The sequence below is a fragment of the Scophthalmus maximus genome, chromosome 14, assembly GCF_022379125.1.
Source record: "Scophthalmus maximus strain ysfricsl-2021 chromosome 14, ASM2237912v1, whole genome shotgun sequence".
Lineage (NCBI taxonomy): Eukaryota > Metazoa > Chordata > Actinopteri > Pleuronectiformes > Scophthalmidae > Scophthalmus > Scophthalmus maximus.
This window is the reverse complement of record NC_061528.1, coordinates 14,728,584-14,746,594: the sequence shown is the minus strand read 5'-3', so window position 1 is coordinate 14,746,594 and position 18,011 is coordinate 14,728,584. Positions and strand designations below refer to the sequence as shown.

The 18,011-nt window shown below is 44.5% G+C and overlaps 3 protein-coding genes across 3 annotated transcripts; all 3 read right to left on the bottom strand.

The window, feature by feature from the left end:
* Nucleotides 1-4: 4 nt before the first annotated feature.
* LOC118282631 (putative gustatory receptor clone PTE03) lies at nt 5-940 on the bottom strand. The gene has a single exon (XM_035603898.2). It carries the CDS (start codon nt 938-940, stop codon nt 5-7), a length of 936 nt encoding a protein of 311 aa, XP_035459791.2.
* An 8,280-nt stretch (nt 941-9,220) lies between these two features.
* LOC118282635 (frizzled-7-A-like) lies at nt 9,221-13,874 on the bottom strand. The gene has a single exon (XM_035603904.2). The coding sequence runs from the start codon at nt 13,366-13,368 to the stop codon at nt 11,662-11,664; it is 1,707 nt and encodes a 568-aa protein (XP_035459797.1). The 5' UTR covers nt 13,369-13,874; the 3' UTR covers nt 9,221-11,661.
* A 2,954-nt stretch (nt 13,875-16,828) lies between these two features.
* LOC118282636 (frizzled-7) lies at nt 16,829-18,011 on the bottom strand. The gene has a single exon (XM_035603905.2). It carries the CDS (start codon nt 17,712-17,714, stop codon nt 17,130-17,132), a length of 585 nt encoding a protein of 194 aa, XP_035459798.2. The 5' UTR covers nt 17,715-18,011; the 3' UTR covers nt 16,829-17,129.

Here is an 18,011-nt window from a genome sequence, read left to right as displayed (position 1 = left end):
TGAATCAACCTAATCCCTGTTTAGTGTATGCACACAAACTCAACAAACTGTTGCGCACTTTGGTCAATTTAAATCCATAAATAATAGGGTTGAATAGAGGTGGAAGGATCAGAAAATATACGGCCATGAAGTTCTTTACAGTCTGCGGCACAGACGCTGATCCATATCTGGCGTACATGAGGTCAAAGAGCAGAGCAGCTGAGACATTTATCAAGCATAATAAATGTGGCACACAGGTCTGCATGAACTTTCTCCTGCCCTCTCTGGAGTTTATAGCTGATTTTACCAAATACGCATAAGAGAACATGATGAAGAGGTCATGCCCAAAATAGAAAGATATAAAAATAAATCCCATAATGTTATTTGTTGTGATCGAATCGCAGGAAAGTTTAAGGATCGACCAGTTCTCACAATAAATCTTTTCTATGTGCAAGCCACATAATTTGAGTCTAGAGGTCATTACCAATATAACAACATGACAGAACAATGGAACAAGCCTGGACAAACACTGCAACAAAACGATCCTGTGTTTAGTCATAACAGCGTGATATTCCAGTGGTCGGCATATGGCCACATATCGGTCATAGGCCATAAGAGCTAAAATAGAAAAATCAGTTGCTACATAGGAGTATATAACAAAGATCTGCAACAGGCAACCAATATAAGATATGACATGAGAGTCCGTCAATAGATCATAAAGGAATTTGGGGTAAAAGCCTGTTGTCCCATAAAGACTATTGATGCACAGATTACACAGGAAGATGTACATGGGTTCATGAAGTTTTTCGTCCAATAGGATAATAAAAATAAGAGCGCCATTCACTAGAAAAATCGCACAATAGCACAACAAGGTAAAAGAGAAAACAATGACTCTCTGCTTTGTTGTTAAGTCATTCAGTCCCAATAAGGAAAATGAACTCAAAGTAGTTGCATTGATCATCGTTTACCAATTTTTCAGATTGACATCACTGGATATTCTATCACTCTCTTGTCCATGGCAGGTTGAACACGACGAAACACGACGGTCGGAATAATTCACCTCTTGTCCTGCAAATAATGTGACTCCTTTTATTCTTTCCTGAACTGACAAACTCCAATCAGCTCTTGGAATACATACATGATCTCTAGAGTTTGTCACACACACACACTCAACACACACACAAGCACGCACACATACGCACACACAGAAACACACCAATCATTATTGTGTTTTATACATATTCATGTCTTTCTTAATTCTTCATTGACAGGAGTTGCTTTTCTGTCCTGGAAGTTTGGAAAACCAGCTGAAACTCTATAAACATTGTGGCACAACGCCAATTTGGTTTACGGATGATTTACCAAAGAGTTGTTCATCTTAGATATGGGACGATCTTTTGAAAGGCTCTTACTTCCGGGGGAACGGATACAGTCCCTCCATGGCTTTTGTCTCGCCTCCCTTGTCTCTTTGTAGCCATTTTGTATCTATTGGGGACATTTTGTACATCTTTGAGGTTGGTACGGGTCTCTTTCAGGGACATTTTGCAGGTGAAACCTAAGGGGCCCTGACCTTTTGGGCCCAGTAGGCCTGTTCAGTTATCCATTCATGGCCATTGCCAACCCAGCAGCACATCTCAGTCTTGGCGTCATAGCCTGTGTACACCAAGTGTACAGCCAGAGATTGTATATTAAAATGGACGTAGTCAACGGGCCCAGAAAGTGAAGCCAATGCGGGGGTGCAAAAACATGCATGGGATAACAAAGTTTCCGTTCATTTCATCACAATGAGATAGATTTGTACACTGTACGGAGGACTGTGAAAGGAGAGTTATTAGTGATAGGCAGAAGAGACAATAAATTGATTGACAAATTGAACGGAGATGTCGCTACTCTCGTTCTCTCTCTCTCAAGGGCTGTGGTGTAGATGATCAGGTGTTCAGTGAACTGGGTGACCAAAACCATGTGGCCTGTTTAAGCCAATCAAGTTTGAGAGATCCACCTCTGATTGCTGTAGTGTTTCTGATTGGCAGCTGTTGGACAGGTCTGATCAGCAGAGCAAAGCTTGCAGTAGCTGTAAACTCGTGGCTGATCTAGATTCGAGAATGCCTGAGGGGTCAGCTGCTGAATCCTGGGAGCAATGCGAAATGGGACCCATGAAAGAGCAACGTGCATCAGGAAATAACAAGCCCCTGACATGTATGACGTGGCATGAAGTGCACTTCCTGTGTAAAGATGTGCCAAATAGACAGTTTGTTTATCAAAAAGTGCATAATGTCACTAGACAATTGCACAGGACAATTCACTGGTTATGTCCTGAGTTGGTGCTGGAAGGTGTCACGGTGAATACCTTCACCCTCGCAGAACGGATAGAATATGCATTCAAAATAACATTGGAGAGTAAAATTCCTCCATTATGGACTATTTGGATTTCTCAGGTCCCCGATGATCAGCACTGTCACAAAAACTTGTGTGATGTCAGAGTTCACTGAAGCTGACCTTAACTAAGACTCAATGTATCCAATGAGTGTTTTACTATTTCTGTATTTTACTGTCATAAATGCTGGTATGACAGTCCCCAAAATATTCATTTTGCTTGTTGTTGTTTTGACTTTGTTAGTATTTTACTAATACTCAATATATGTTTTTTCTCACAGATGGTATAATACGTTGGTGGTGAACAAACTTCTGGGTGCTTCAATTCACCAAAGCAGTTAACTGTACATATAGAAGAATGTTGGGCCTTTTTTAACCAAAAAGGTTAGAAGGGAAGTGTTTCGAATGTCTAAATGTATCTGATATTCAATGCTAAACCTGTTTGCCTGGGCCGTTGTCATCCAGGGTCAAACGTCAGTGACCTTCTCTCGGTGCAAAGGGAGTTTGTGCACAGTGTCATCTGCATGGAGACCACTCGCCTCAGGGCATGACAGCAACACCAAATTGATGTCCTGGGGATACAAAGGTAGAGTGGACTAATGACCCTGAGGCTTAATCATCGTGTTTACTTTGTGTTTCTATGACATTACATCAAGACTGATGAGAGTTACATCAGCTTGTTATCACATCAATAAACACAGTAATCTCACATGTATGGACAGAGACTGAGGCCGTCCCATGGGGAAATGTCTCGGGCCACTGTTTACCCAAGTGAAACTTTCACGAGTGAGGCGGTTGTATTCCACATAAACACTTGACACTGGAGAGAATGGTGTCTTACAGCGCAACCTGTATGCATCGTGCTATCAAGTTGAGTTTTGCAACCCATGTCTGTAATTCGTTCATGACGAAATCCAAATGAGTAGGCCAAATAGCCCGTATGATATTTCATAATACATTTTTCATTTTTTTTTGGTTGTTTCTACATCTTGAAATGGAAAATTGCTATAATAGTTGGGTCATCTATAGAAGTTCCGTGTCCGTGGAGAGCGAAGGTTCATTTCTCACTGGATTTGTCATTTATAAAGGTTATGAAAGGTAAATGAAAGCTCTGCTCATACTGAGTTCAGTTATGGACAGTAAAAATACAAGTAGGCTTCGAAGAAGTCATATCAAAGGTAAAAATATCAAGGTTTGTGGTTGATGAGAAAATGGCATTCTTCAACATTCACTTCACCCAGTCAATGACAGGGCTACCTGACTCCTGTCAGCCACTCGACCTTTGGATAGAAACAACTATGAATCTGAATTGAAGCTAAAGCAAGGATGGATTCAGCTTCTACAGAATGAGAAGCAACTGTTCTCAACAACACGAAACGCAAACAATGTTTCAAGGGTGAAGTCTACTGTGAAGCAGAGCCTCAAGTGCCAGCGCCGCCATAGGAAGCATGTTGAATGTCAGCCAGCAAGGATGAAGGAGGATGAGCAGGCTGTTCAGGACCTGCTGGCATGCATGAAGGATTTTGAAGCTGAGCCCTTTGACATCTCTTCACCTATACTGAGGTCGCTACAGTCTGGCCTGGTCGCCTCACCAGAGTTAGTGCATGACCTAAAGACTGCACTTCCAGATGGCCAAGCTCAGGTTGAAACCTTCCTGCAAGAGCGAGTGTTAGCAAAGATCGAGCCTCTCACCGCAACCATCCACAGGAATAAGAGGCAAAATTTTCGCTGGAGAAATTATCTGTACACCATCTGGTGCTCATGTGAAGGTTGCCCATATGCAGAGATCGGGGCTGGCAGCCCTAGTGGACCTTGCAGAGGGATCAGGAATGATCCAACTTGAGTCAGCCCTTGAGAGGAGAGTGACTCAAGGGTGCCTTTCACTCTACAATGTAGACGAGTCACTGCGCAAGACTGTGAAGAGCGAGTTGTTAGAACTCTTCAAGCTAGACCCAGTAAGTGAAAAACCAAGAGACCCCATTAGCCTTGTGGACATGGGGCTGATCTGGCGGCTCCCCCCCCGTCTCGCAGCAAGTCAGAGGTGATCTGCTGATTGATCGCAAGCATGCGTTAATCAACTGCCGTGCCATGCTCTCGGAAGAGGTTGCAGATATCGTCATACCTCTCCATGTGATCACTGGCAGTGACCACACCTCAGGGTTCTATGGGCATGGGAAGAAGAAGGTGTTGGAGAAGGTGAAGATCAATTCTGAGGCAAGAGAGCTCCTGGGACGAGTGGGCGAGAGTCTGGAATTAAAACATGAAGTTTTAATGACTCTCAGATGAGAGTAGCATGACTGCTCAGATGAGAGTAGCAGTGATGATGAGAGGAGTCAGTGTGGAGATTCAACAGATTCAGATGGAGAGTCTGTTTAGCTAATTCAATGAATAAATAATTAAAAAAAATTTAATGTTATGTTAATAAAAACAACTCCAAGCTAAAGAATCTTCTCTGTCTCCCTGCTTTCATTAGTTCCACCCCAGACATCTGATGACTTATGTGTATGTTGTAATTTTACTGTCCATAACTGAACTCAGTATGAGCAGAGCTTTCATTTGAGCCTAATATTAAGGCTCTATGACGATTTTGAAAAATTGACATTTAAAGAGCCAAAAATTGGCGGCCATCTTGATTTGAAGGTCAAAAATAGGTCAAATCAATAAATCTACATCATTTATGAATTTCTTGACCCAAATAGTCTCAGAAACCATGTATTATGCAGCACTGTGGGCAAAACCATTCAAAAGTTAATTTCCAGCTTGGCTGACAGCAGCCATTTTGGATATAGGGCTCCCACAAAATGTCCCCACATTTATGTGAGGGGCACCCCAGCTCATTTTTTTTCTTTAACCTTTACAGATGATAAATCCAGTGAAAAACGAACCTTCGCTCTCCACGGTCACGGAACTTCTATAGATGACCCAACTATAAGGTAATTGAGTTAATTTTCTGAAGTCCTGAGTTTAAGCACTTCAACGATTATGCATTGGATTTAGTCACGTGCACAACTCAGCCTGTGAAAACAGTTTTACATTGTCAGCCATGGTTCTGAATGGAGATTTCCAAGATTTATAGAAAAAAAAAAGTTTTTGTATCATCACGGTATTCAGACTTGGGCTTGAGAACTATTCCAAGTCTTTTTCAAACAAGGGACATGTAGTTTAAAAGACACTCAACAGTCTGTGAGGGTCAAAGACTGTAGCCCTAAATAAAATCTTTGCTTCGTTACAAGGTGTCGTTATGTGATGGGTCGTCTGTGAGGGGTTATAGCAATGCAACCCATTAGTCCATATATCAGGGCAATGATTTGCAGTCAATACACTACCAACTATACTGTGCAAAACACAAAAAATTGTCAATAAGTGCCTGGTTCAAAGTCATTCATCCTAAATGTCTACTACATACGGATGAGGTTGGAGCTCAGCTCAGTACAGGCCACTAAAAACTGGGGAGAAAAATGATGTCTGTTTTCCTCTCTCACTGATAGAAGTGTTTTGATTATTTCTTCCTATTTGTTGCATTCCTTTTCATCTGTCTTTTGCTCATTTCCTACCACTTTCACCGCCTCCTCAACCGCTTGATCTTTTTCTTTCCTTTCACCTTTTTTGTGATCAGCTCTTATTTGCCGTTTTTTTCTTCTCTGTGTAACAGTTTCCAGTAGGCCTCGGCTCCAACTTCTACTGCCTACATACTGACTGAAACCGATTTAAAAGAGGGAAGAATGAAACATACAGTACAGAGTTCTCTCTGCTAGGACATGGGTGAACCAAAACCTCCCCATACAGCAGTAAAGGTGCAGTAAAAGAACCCTGTGCGGTCGTTTTTTGCACACTGTTTTAGACCGTAGTAATTTGAACCCTGTTCCAAAATGAAGCTCTCCCGGGACATCCCGGAGGCCTGGTGGTCTAGGACACACTCCAAGTCTGAGACTTTAATGAATGTCATGTCAATTTTCTTTCCTGTGAAAATGTTGATCTTTATTTCAGAACTCCTCGGGCAGCTGAGGAGGCATTTGGCCTTTTCACATTAACCGACACAACTTAAATCCCTCTGCATTTTTGACCGTTGACAACATCCTTTTACATCCAACTTTCTAACATCTAATACTTTCTCAATTCTGCCCAAGGCCCATCACATCCTGTATTCCGCAAATCCAAATTTGAGTATGTGAAGGGACAATTCAGTTTAGGTCTGATCAACAGGATGATGACACACACACTTATCTTCTTATCTTAAATTCTCTAGCATCTGCTGAATAAAACAAAAAATATTTTCCAATCAAAACTACAATGCTTGAATGACAGTATCATCCTAGAAACCTTTTAAAAAACCTGCAAATCTACTTAAGAAATTTAAATAGGAAAAGAAAATGATTTAAATGTGTACTTTCTCAGAGTAACCCCAAAGCTCAATTCTCAGCTATTCAGCTTTTCAGTGTCTGAAACACCTTCAGGCAACTGTCAACAAGCAGATGTATTTACTTTCAAATAATAAAATAAGAGCTGGACAGAATATCATAACAAAGCAGCAGCCAGAATATTGTACAGAGACAGTTATCTCCCCAGGCAAATATGTTCAAATGTATAGTTCAACGTTCCCGAGAAGAACATATCACCTATCACTGTCAAAGACACTGATAACATCATCAGGCCTCTTGCAAGCTTTTATAACAGTCTGAAGATCCAGATCTTATCAAAGAGGGGGAAAAGGAGAGAAAGAAAAAACATCGAAGAGCTTTATGTCTTAATAATCAGAAACATGGACTTTCACCTGTGATATTTGTGAATCTCTACTAAAGTAGTGGGACAAAAATGCTTTGAATACGATAATACCATACTCCACACTGTTTGCAGTTGAAGTAATCTGTTTACACACACACACGCACGCACGCACGCACGCACGCACACACGAAAGATAGTCAGTCAAGAAACATTCCTCAAATTTGAGAAAATCTGCAATGATTTTCTGTGGCTTGATTAAATCTTCTTGACCAGGTCAACTTATCGAATCATAGAACAAAGAAAAAAATATGACTCAATCACATGAAGTTCATCTGATCTGATATAAAGTCAGAGCAGGTCAGTTTACCAACCGATTCACAGACCAAAGTGTATTTGCAGTTGTGGCCACCAGAGGTCAGCTTTTCTTCCATGTGTTCAAACCCCTACAAATGCAGCACTGCCTCTCTTCACTCTGTTGTCTTTACCCTTCACACAACATCCCATAGACATATAAACACGGTGTGCACAAATTTCTCCAGCTTCTGTTCGCACGTTTCTTAATCTTGTTCCGAATGACAAGAAATCCGTTTGTACTCTTGGTTCATAAGCAGAGGGACAAAAATCTCTGCTAGTTCTGTAGTCAGTGAAAGCGGGTGTGTAAAAGGCCATACCAGGATATTATTTCTCACACAATCAATTGTGTCAGAGTGTTTTGATTACAGCTTTGAACTTCTGTTGTTTTAAGTGAGTTTCATCATTGGCTACTGTCACGTCCGTCTTTCATAAACATTATGAGATTTTGATCGTATGAAAAGTTTTCAGAACAAATTTGGAGTGCCCACTTCAGTTACCTATTTCACCACAAAAAAATGTCCCTCTGTCTCATACAATTTTTTAAAAACGATGGAGGACACTGTAATATAAAGTTTATGTAACAGAGTGATTAATATAAAGTAAATGTTATCAGTCCAGCAGCAGACTACTGCATGAAGTGTATGTAGCACAGAGGTCAAGCTCAGGAACATTTATATTTAAAAAACAAAACAAACACAAAAATGTGACATTTCTCTAAACGCAAAGTGGAAGAGATGTGATTTCATCTTCTTGCAGTGTCCATCATCCAATAAGCTGTTTGCTTGGTGAGAAGATGTGAAACGGCTGATGCGGGAGATTGTCACTGCTGTACTTATCTACACCAGCTGAAGGTGCTGTTGCATTTTTATTATACAAAGCTGGATCATAAGTGAAGGTGAAGTATTCATAAGGTCTATTAGGGAGTAGATAAGATGAACATTGTTAATTAGCGTAAATGCTAAGTAGTATTTACAACGTTAAGGGTTTTTCTGCCTTCTACAAACACTGGTCTTATTTGTAAAGTCGAACTTTTTGTTCAACCCCCTTTCACAGTTTTAAAGAGGTGCTGCTATTTTATCTTCGTCTTTAAACATGGCTTTTTAAGAAAGTATGAAAGTTGTGTTCCTCAGTCCAGTTCTTTTCCCCCTGGCCAACATCAACAGAGATGTCTCCTCTTTTTTTCATTTGCACACTAGCACGTGTCTGTCTGTAGAGGGCGCTGCTGGATCACAAAGCTATCGATTATGTTCGGCCATTACAGGGGTGTTTTGTCAAAAGAGACCAACTTTAGGAGCTGTCCACAGAAAGTTGTGTTGCTATGACAGAGGCACTGCTTCTCAGGTGAAACAGTGGCATCAATGTGAATATCTACTGTAGTCATGTTTCCCCTCAGTAACCCTGCTCTGGCAGGTTTGCTGTTGCACGGTGTTGCGTGTAGAACAACAACACCGAACAAGGTATGATTTTTTTTCACAGATTACATTTCTGGGATTGCCGGGAATCGTGTGGGTTGACTCATTGACCAAAATCCCTGCTTCACTGCCTCACAATATCCCCCTATGTCACTGCTAATGCCCCAACAAACATGTGTCCTGACCACGCATGAGAAGTATTTCCGTTGACGTTCCTTGTAATGTTTAGGGTGGTTTGTGGAAGTTATGAAGACCCGGCCCAGCTGAGGTGGTCAGAAAACTCTTTAAACCCTTAACTGTGACTTGCAGGTGAGCCCCATTCGCTTGTGCACTGCTGCACTTCATCAACGACAAACAACCACACATTTGCCGACAACACATTACAAACCGTATCGCTTTTATTCAAACTGTACATGTACAACAACAGGCTTACCTCGATAAAAAACAAGTAAAAAAAAAAAAAAAGACAAAAATGAGTATCCCCATAAATACAATATGCCTTTACAAAAACAGTCTGTGTTTACTTGGTAGGTTGCATATGTTCGGATAAAAAAATGACACACAAACACACTCATATTCCTTCTGAAAACTTGGTAGACACAAAACAGGTCAGTCTGGTGTCGTCGACACTGGCAGATCTCAGCTCACACAGTGGGCTCGCCTTCTCTTAGGTAGGAGCACGATGGAGGAGAGGTGGATTCCTGTGGAGAGCTCAATCCTACACGCTAATTCGAACCAGGGGTTTGAGGTATGTAAGTACATTCACATGGGAAATGTGACATTCCTTGTGTACAGACTGCTTTATGACAGGATACTGCGGTGATTGTTACATAGTGTGTGTGTGTGTGTGTTTTCTAGTGTTAGTAATGTGTGGATAATGGGACGCAGCAGGTCTACAAGGTCAAACTGCCGCGAGGTTTCCGTCAATGCTGCGGGGTCTTTCCTTCCACATCATCGTGAGACGTATGTAGAAAGTAGGAAAAAAAACATGCCAAACATCAAGAAACAAAAGCTTCTGGAAATCATATCCTGCCACGTAGCCGACAGCCTCAAGATAAAAACTTTTTTTTTTCTGCTCAGGTTTCCAAACATGGTTTCTCTGTGAGAGAAATTGATTGTGTTTTCTCGGACTCAGTTCAAATGGCTTTGTGTGCTGCATTTAACACCGGGTTCCTTTTCTTCCCCCCTTCTCCTCACTTGAATTAAAAAGACTGGAGTTTCCATTGACATTTCAAAAGCTACTCCAGTTACAGAAAATGAATGAATGACCTCTTTTTTGGGGGGGGTTGAGCTATTTTAATGGTAAGAGCATTTAGTTGTCAGATTTCCTGCTGTTCTATTGAAAGCTTTCCAGTACCGTTACTAAATACGTTGGAATGAGCTGATTAACTAATTGAGGTTTCACCAATAAACAATTGAGCTGTAATTATGTCGTATGAACTCGACCTCTTCTACAGTCCTTCTCCACTGCAGTCTCTCCAGATAAAAAAATATCCATACGCATATGTCTGGTTTCTAGATGGAGAGAAAACAAATGCCCTCTGTGCTTAGAAGGCTTGTGTAAGGTAGACACTAAAAATAATGATTCATTAAAAAAAACTAAAACGTTCAGTCTGTTGTGAGAAAACCATTTAACACTTGTGAGTGAAATTATTCATAAAAATAAGGTAGATTCAGTAACAGTGGGCTACAACACAGGTGTGAATGTGAACAGTCATCTTTATCCGGGACAAAAAATGAAAAAAAAAAATCCTGAGCAACCATTTCCACGCCGGCTGGATCAGAACTGGATCCTTGAACGGTGCTTTGGATGTCTTAGAGGCTTAAAAAAGTCTTTTTGATGGGAGATCCAACTGTTGAGAGACCACACACGGAGACAAACAATGGGCTGTTGTGTCTCCATTACAGAGAGTGGAAGCCCGGTGTGTGTGTGTGTGTGTGTGTGTGTGTGTGTGTGTTCTCTTTAGATTAAGGTCATCCTGTGGTGGATCAGTCATTTGTAACACTAGTAGCCTTAAGGATAGCTGTGCAAACCAATACATAACTTCATTCACCTTCAGAGTGAACATTCAACGCAGGAGCAAAATATTCAGTCTGAAAAATTAAAAATAAAAAGTTAAAAATGAAAAAAAAGGGCGGGGGGGGGGTTCGATTTCTGGGCAGTCACCTGGCACATGACGGCAGAGCTGGTGCATCGTTCCTCGGGGTTAAAAAACGGAAAGGATTGTACCCTGCAATGTTTAACAGTATTAAAGTATTTTTCGGTCTTCGGCTGAGGGCAGAGTTGACTAACTGGAAAATGTACACGGTGTGGTCCCAGTCAGAGAGCGGGTGGCTGCTGTACTGGTCCCAACACACCGCACGACCCTTTAGTCCTTTTTCTGTTCTGCTGAGAAAGTCACCAGAGTCGACAGGAAGTACATTCAACTTGTGATATTAAGGATATAAGCAAATAATAAGTAGAGGATTTCATATTAAAATTAAACTTCAACAGTCTGGCATTTACAGTTCAGGGACCGGCGTGGTGTGGCCACTCACACCAGCGTTGTAATCCAACAGATGCAAAAGCCAGGAGTGTGGCCTGTCTGATGACGACGACGACGACAACAACAAAAAGTGAACAAAAGAGAAATATACTGACAAATTCATCCAACTTCGAGCGAATACCAATCAGAGTTTGGTTGTGTCCCAACAACCCGAACCGGTGCCAGGGCCCATAACACAAAAATCCGATTACTAAAAGATAAGCGTGTCCAAAATAGCATTTGCCATTTCTCGTGGTTGTTAGATCCCGGACTTCGTGCGTCTCCATCCTCCAGCATCACACCGTCGTCTCCCCGTGGTTACCGTTGCTAAGCCGCTTGTAGAACCTCCGCCAGGACTGAAGGGTCTTCCCGGACCAAACCCAGAAGCCCGAGGTGATCCCGACGATCATGGTCATCAGGTACTTGATCATGAACACGGTGAAGTCCGGCGTCATGGGGGCGAAGTTGTGGCCCGGACAGGGCACGGCGAAGCGCTTGCACGTCTGCATGTGCCAGGTGCGCTCCCAGTGCTCCCGGAAGGCCTGCTCGTAGAAGTAGCAGGCGATCACGATGGTGGCCGGCACCGTGTACAGCACGCTGAACACGCCGATGCGCACCATCAGCTTCTCCAGCTTCTCGGTCTTGGTGCCGTCGTGCTTCATGATGGTGCGGATGCGGAACAGCGACACGAAGCCGGCGAGCAGGAAGGACGTGCCGATGAACAGGTAGACGAAGAGCGGCGCCAGCACGAAGCCGCGCAGCGCGTCCACGTTGAAGATGCCCACGAAGCACACGCCGGTCAGCGCGTCGCCGTCCACCTGGCCCATGGCGAGGATGGTGATGGTCTTGATGGCGGGCACGGCCCACGCGGCCAGGTGGAAGTACTGCGAGTTGGCTTCGATCGCCTCGTGGCCCCACTTCATCCCGGCGGAGAGGAACCACGTCAGGGACAGAATCACCCACCAGATGGAGCTGGCCATGCCGAAGAAGTACAGCACCATGAAGAGGATGGTGCAGCCCTCCTTCTTGGTCCCCTGGGCCACCGTCCTGTAGCCGTCGTCCTTGAATTTGTCCACGCAGACGACTTTGTCCTCCAGGAAAAAGCCGGCGGCGTAGGCCACCGCCACCATGAAGTAGCAGCCGGACAGGAAGATGATGGGCCTCTCGGGGTACCGGAAGCGCCTCATGTCCACCAGGTAGGTGAGCACTGTGAACAGGGTGCTCACGCAGCACAGGATGGACCAGATTCCGACCCACAGTCGGCCGAATTTCACCTCGTCCTCCCGGAAATACATGATCCCGGTCGGCTTGTTGGGCTCACAGGGGGCCCCGCAGTCTTTGACCCCCATGAAGCGGTAGCCCAGGTACGGGGGCACCTCCAGCTGCAGGGGGCAGGAGAACTGGTGGTACGGGCTGTGCTGGGCCGGGCGTTGGTTCGGTCGGCCCATGTTCGGGGGCAGGGTCATCGGCTCGGGCGCGTAGGGGGACGACGAGGAGGCCGGGCTGCCGGGTTCGGACGTGTTCTGGCCGACGCAGATCTCCCCGGCGCCGTGCACGGGGAACGCCTCGCAGCGGAGCCGCTCCGGCCACTGGAAGCCGAATTTGTTCATCAGGGCTTCGCATCCCTGCCGCGCGCGCTCACACAGGGAGCGACACGGCGGGATGGCCTGCTCCAGCACAGTGCACACCGGCGCGTACATGGAGCACAGGAAGAACTTGAGGTCGGCGGAGCACTGGACCTTCACCAGCGGGTAGAACTGGTGCACCTCGAGGCCGGCGTCCTCCTGGTTCGTGTGGCCCAGGAGGTTCGGCATGATGGTCTGGTTGTAGGCGATGTCGGTGCACAGCGGGATAGAGATGGGTTGGCAGAACCCGTGTTCCGGGACGGATATTCCACTCTCGCTGTTGTAATGCTGGGCCGACGTGGGCGAGACGTACAGCCCGCACAGCAGCCACATGATCCGCAGCAAAGCGGAGCCAGTGGTGGACCTGGCCGCCGCCATAGTTGAGGAGGAGGAGGAGGAGGGGGAGGGAAAGAAAAACTTTGACCCAACTAGGGCGACTTCAAAAACGACCGAAAAGCGTCGAAAATCGCCGGCGACTGTCCCAATAGGTATCGCGGAGTCCCGTTGGATCGACTTGGAACGGCCGCGGTCGACTTTTACTCGAACTTCACGACGATAAATCCGAGCGAAACGTTCGTCGAGTCATGACTTCTTGATGGGTCTTTGTAAGTGACTCCGAGCAGTCCGCTCTCTCTCCTCCGATCCGGCGACAAAATCCGCACTTTTAGTTCCGTTTCCCCGGCATTAAGGCGAAGCCGAATTTGCCGGCGCCTTCGGCACTCGGACGTCGACGCTTTGGCAAAGGCGTTTGAAACACCGAGAGGCTCCTGTTTTCCACCGTTTTCCTTCGACTTGACTCCGTGCGGCGCGTCGGTTCACATGCTGAGCGGTTGGAAGTCCAGAGGCTCGCTCCGCGCACTCCGCGCAGATTCCACCGGTTTCCAGGCGCCCCCCCTCCCCTCCGTTCGCAACGCCCCCCCACCCCCCACCGGACAGAACGCGGGGCGCCTTGAAACCGGCGACGCGTCTCAACCAATCGTGGCGTTTGTTTTCCTGCAGGACTCGCTCTCGATTGGCCTCCGCTGCTCATCGGGAAGGGAAATATGTTACAGTAATTACATTACACCAGGAGGTTTACTAACATCGTTATTTTTTCCTGTCTGGGCTTTCGACGCAATCAGCGTACGCGTATTTTAGGCCACCTATTTTTAATAGATTCGAAACAAGTACATTAACTTTCTTTTTTATTGCATTTATGAGGACTCAAATAAGGATGTCAACCCCAATGGCTGGAGGATTTTCTTTATTTTTTTTCTTTACAGCCACAATATGTCAGTTTGGAGAAACACCGGGAATTACATTATATAAAGTGCATAAAAACAGCCCCCTATTTCCAGGCCTTTTGAATAACTGACCACATGTCATACTTTTTCAGCAATTCAAATACTTAATAAGGTTAAATGAAATGACAATTCAGTCTGGTTATCACGCTTCTAATGCCAGTCCAATTTCTAATGCCAGTCCAATTGTATTGGGCAGCAGATTAGATCACATTTTTCATTATACCATTTTTCTTTCCCATTCTATCATGTTTCATCTTCTCCACAAGTAACCACACACTGCAGCATGTGATGTCTTCTGTGTTTAGGTCTGTTTAGTTTTAAGCTTTTTCCCCATCTATTTTAATGTGCATTTTGGAAGTTGGGCTCTCTCTATCTTCTCACAGAGTTTCTACACACACAGTCACTCACTTTGTACAGGAAAGGTAAAACACACTTGAGCAAACCGTGACTAAAATGTCATGAAACGCTAATGGATTCCAGGGTCTTACCCACACGATTACAGCAAGTACCTGTTTACTATTTACTGCTTAAAGGCTCTCGACGCAAACAATACGGACGCAGCTCCTGGAATTGATCTGTATAATCGTGGGAATAAAGAGCAACAGCAGTCAAAGCAGTGGCAATTTGCACAGGCCACAGAATGTGGGGGTTGTAGGCGGTTCCTGGTGGTCTTGCTGCATTTGGTGTGTTTCTACCCTGAGTGGGATAAAGAGGGTGGGGGTAGGTTAGTGTGGGGGAAGGGACAGGAAGAAGAGAGAAGGTCAAAGAGGGGGGGGGGGGGACAGAGAAGGAAGAGAAGCTGAAACTAAAGGAAAAGTTTGGTAGAGTTCCCTGCTGTAAACTGGCCTATAAAAAGTAGGCAAGCTGGGCTCAAATAGGCCAGTAGAGCAGCATTGATTTCTGAACAGGCACAGAAAGATATTCATCTAGAAAACGGGAGGTCAAATGCCATTCCTTGTCCTCAAGGATCTATTTGTGCTGTCAGTGACACAGCTGACCATAGTACTACTAAAAAAACTGGAAAAGTGGGTTGGACTTTTTGTCAGACCATCCTCCAGGACAGGGACTACTTTGTCTCACAGTCAGTCACTGCGCATATCAACATGACACGCTCATTTCCTGAATCTTAACCTTTACATGCTTGCAATGGGCAAAATTATGCACAAAATCTTTTAAAAAAAGAAAAAGAAATAAAACTGAACACATAAGACTGATTCTCAGGTCTTTGCAAAAACATTCATTTGTCATAGAGTTTAAATTGTCACTGCTCACCTGGTATTGGGGAGCAAAGTACATTTGTGGTTGTCTTCTACTTTTTGAATCCACTCGGGTCAACTTGTTGTAGTCTACTTAACATTCCCAGTCCGAACTGAGCCTCGCTTCAAAACCAGGTTAAAAAGTCTTCTGTTCTCCACTGGCTCTTGGTGAATCTTAACTACTTATTATCAACCTTCTGCCTACATCCTGAATACTCACTGTTTATTTCTATTTTGTATCCTCCAAAAGTTTTATATCCTTTTTCGTTGCATTTTTTATGTATTTTTTCTGCATTCTACATTCAGTGTTTTAGCACTTTGCAATCCAGACAACCATGTTGTTGAAGAGGCTGGATCCTGTCCCAGGAATGGGCTACACCCTGAACATAAATTGTATGCTGATTCATACTTACACTCACAGATACATTATAAACAGCCCCTGCCATGTCACTTTTCATTTTAAGCTATGATAACAAACTGCAACGCCACAGATATAGTACATTTCCCACACAAAAGACAAGGAAAAGTGCCAATGAAATGATGATCTACGGGTCTGTAATCCATCTTAAATCCAGCTGAGGTGGAGGACGTTAAGGAGAAGTTACCCTCCTATGCCAAAACTAAAATCCAAGATATAAAACAAAGGGAAAAAAATTGAATTTCCTATTGAATTTTTTTTTTTTAATAATTTACTCAGCTGAACTCAGATAAATCCTTACTGGCAAGTCACAGCAGGCTAACCTAATTTGTAACAGTACTTTTTCCATCTATCTACTCAACTAGGTTTCAATCAATCCACACTGACCTCACCATCATTACAACCAGCACTGAAAAGCAGATTGTATCGATGAGCAAAAGAGTAGGAGGTCAGTCCACTACAGACTCAATGTCGTCATGCATTCGCTTAATTCGCACAACATAATTTGTCTTTTTTTATGGGCTTTCAGGGACACAGAAGAATTGTGGGAGCTCATTTAAACTCATTTAAATTTGCTCTGCCAAAATACTGTCTGGATCCCCTCCGTCAGGAAGTGATTTCCTCCGGCACAAAAAAAAAATTGCTGGTCCAATCACAACGAGTAGCTGATAATGGACGGGGTTTATACTGTGACATGGGGGTCTCAGCAGATGTCACATGATTCGTCTGCAGCCCTTGGTAAATCGAAATAGAAAATGATCCGAGAGGTCCCAGACTAATACGCATTTGAGTTTTTGTCTGGTTATGCCAGGCTAGGCTTAAAACACAATCAGCCTAGTTCCGCATATGTACACCACCTATATGTAATACATCACACAACAAACTTATGAACTTTCTTTTATTGCATTATGGAAATTAAAATAAGGATGTAAACCCCAACAGCAGGAGGATTTTCTTTATTTATAGCCACAATACATTCGTTACTGGGATTCACATATAGGGTGCATAAACACAGTCCCTTATTTTCAGGCCTCTGAATAACTTTCCACATTTCATACTTTTCAGCAATTCAAATACTTAATAAGGTGAAATGAAATAACAAAGTAACCACACACTGCAGCATGCGATGTCTTCTGTGTTTAAGTCTGTTTAGTTTTAAGCATTTTCCCCATCGACACTATTTTAATGTGCATCTTCGAAGTTGAGCTCTCTCAACTTGGGTTTGGTCTGGGGGTTGGGAGTTGGGGCCACTGGATTGGGTGCATAGGGAGGCGACGAGGAGGCCGGGGTGGCGGGTTGGTGGACGCAGAGTCCATCGACGGGGAAAGTGGAGCAGCGGAGCAGCTTAGGCCACTGGATGTTTAGTTTCTTCATCAAGGCTACACATCCCTGCCGGGCACTTTTGCACAGGGACCGACACGGGGGGATGGCATGCTCCAGCACAGTGCACACCGGCGCGTACATGGAGCAGAGGAAGAACTTGAGATCCGCGGAGCACTGGACCTTCACCAGCGGGTAGAACTGGTGCACCGCAAGTAGGGCGTCCTCCTGAGTCGTGTGGCCCAGGAGGTTCGGCATAATGGTGTGGTTGTAAACGATGTCAGTGCACAGCGGGATAGAGATGGGTTGGCAAAACCCATGTCTTGATGCGGATATCACACTCTCACTGTCGTCATGTTGAGCCGAGGTGGGTGAGAAGTACAGCCCGCACACCAGCCACATGATCCGCAGCAAAACGGAGCCAGTGTTGGACCTGGCCGCCGCCATAGTTGAGGAGGAAGAGGAGGGGGGAGGGAAAGAAAAACGTTGATCCAAGAAGGGCGACTTCAAAAATGAAAACTGAAAAGCGACGAGAATCGTCAGCAACTGTCCCAATACTTATCGTGGAGTCCACGCTCTTCTCCAATCCGGTGAAAACCACACTTTTATTCCCGTTTTCTTCCAGGCCTCGATTTCCACAGTTTTTCGACCTGACTCTTTGCAGTTGGAGGTCCAGAGGCTCGCTCTCTGCACTCCGTGCAGATCCCACAGGTTTCCAGGCGCCCCCCTCCATTCGCAAGACCC

Bases quoted from the DNA above. Each gene is read 5' to 3' on its own strand.
- LOC118282631 (XM_035603898.2), bottom strand. From the start codon at position 940: ATGATCAATGCAACTACTTTGAGTTCATTTTCCTTATTGGGACTGAAT.
- LOC118282635 (XM_035603904.2), bottom strand. From the start codon at position 13,368: ATGGCGGCGGCCAGGTCCACCACTGGCTCCGCTTTGCTGCGGATCATG.
- LOC118282636 (XM_035603905.2), bottom strand. From the start codon at position 17,714: ATGGCGGCGGCCAGGTCCAACACTGGCTCCGTTTTGCTGCGGATCATG.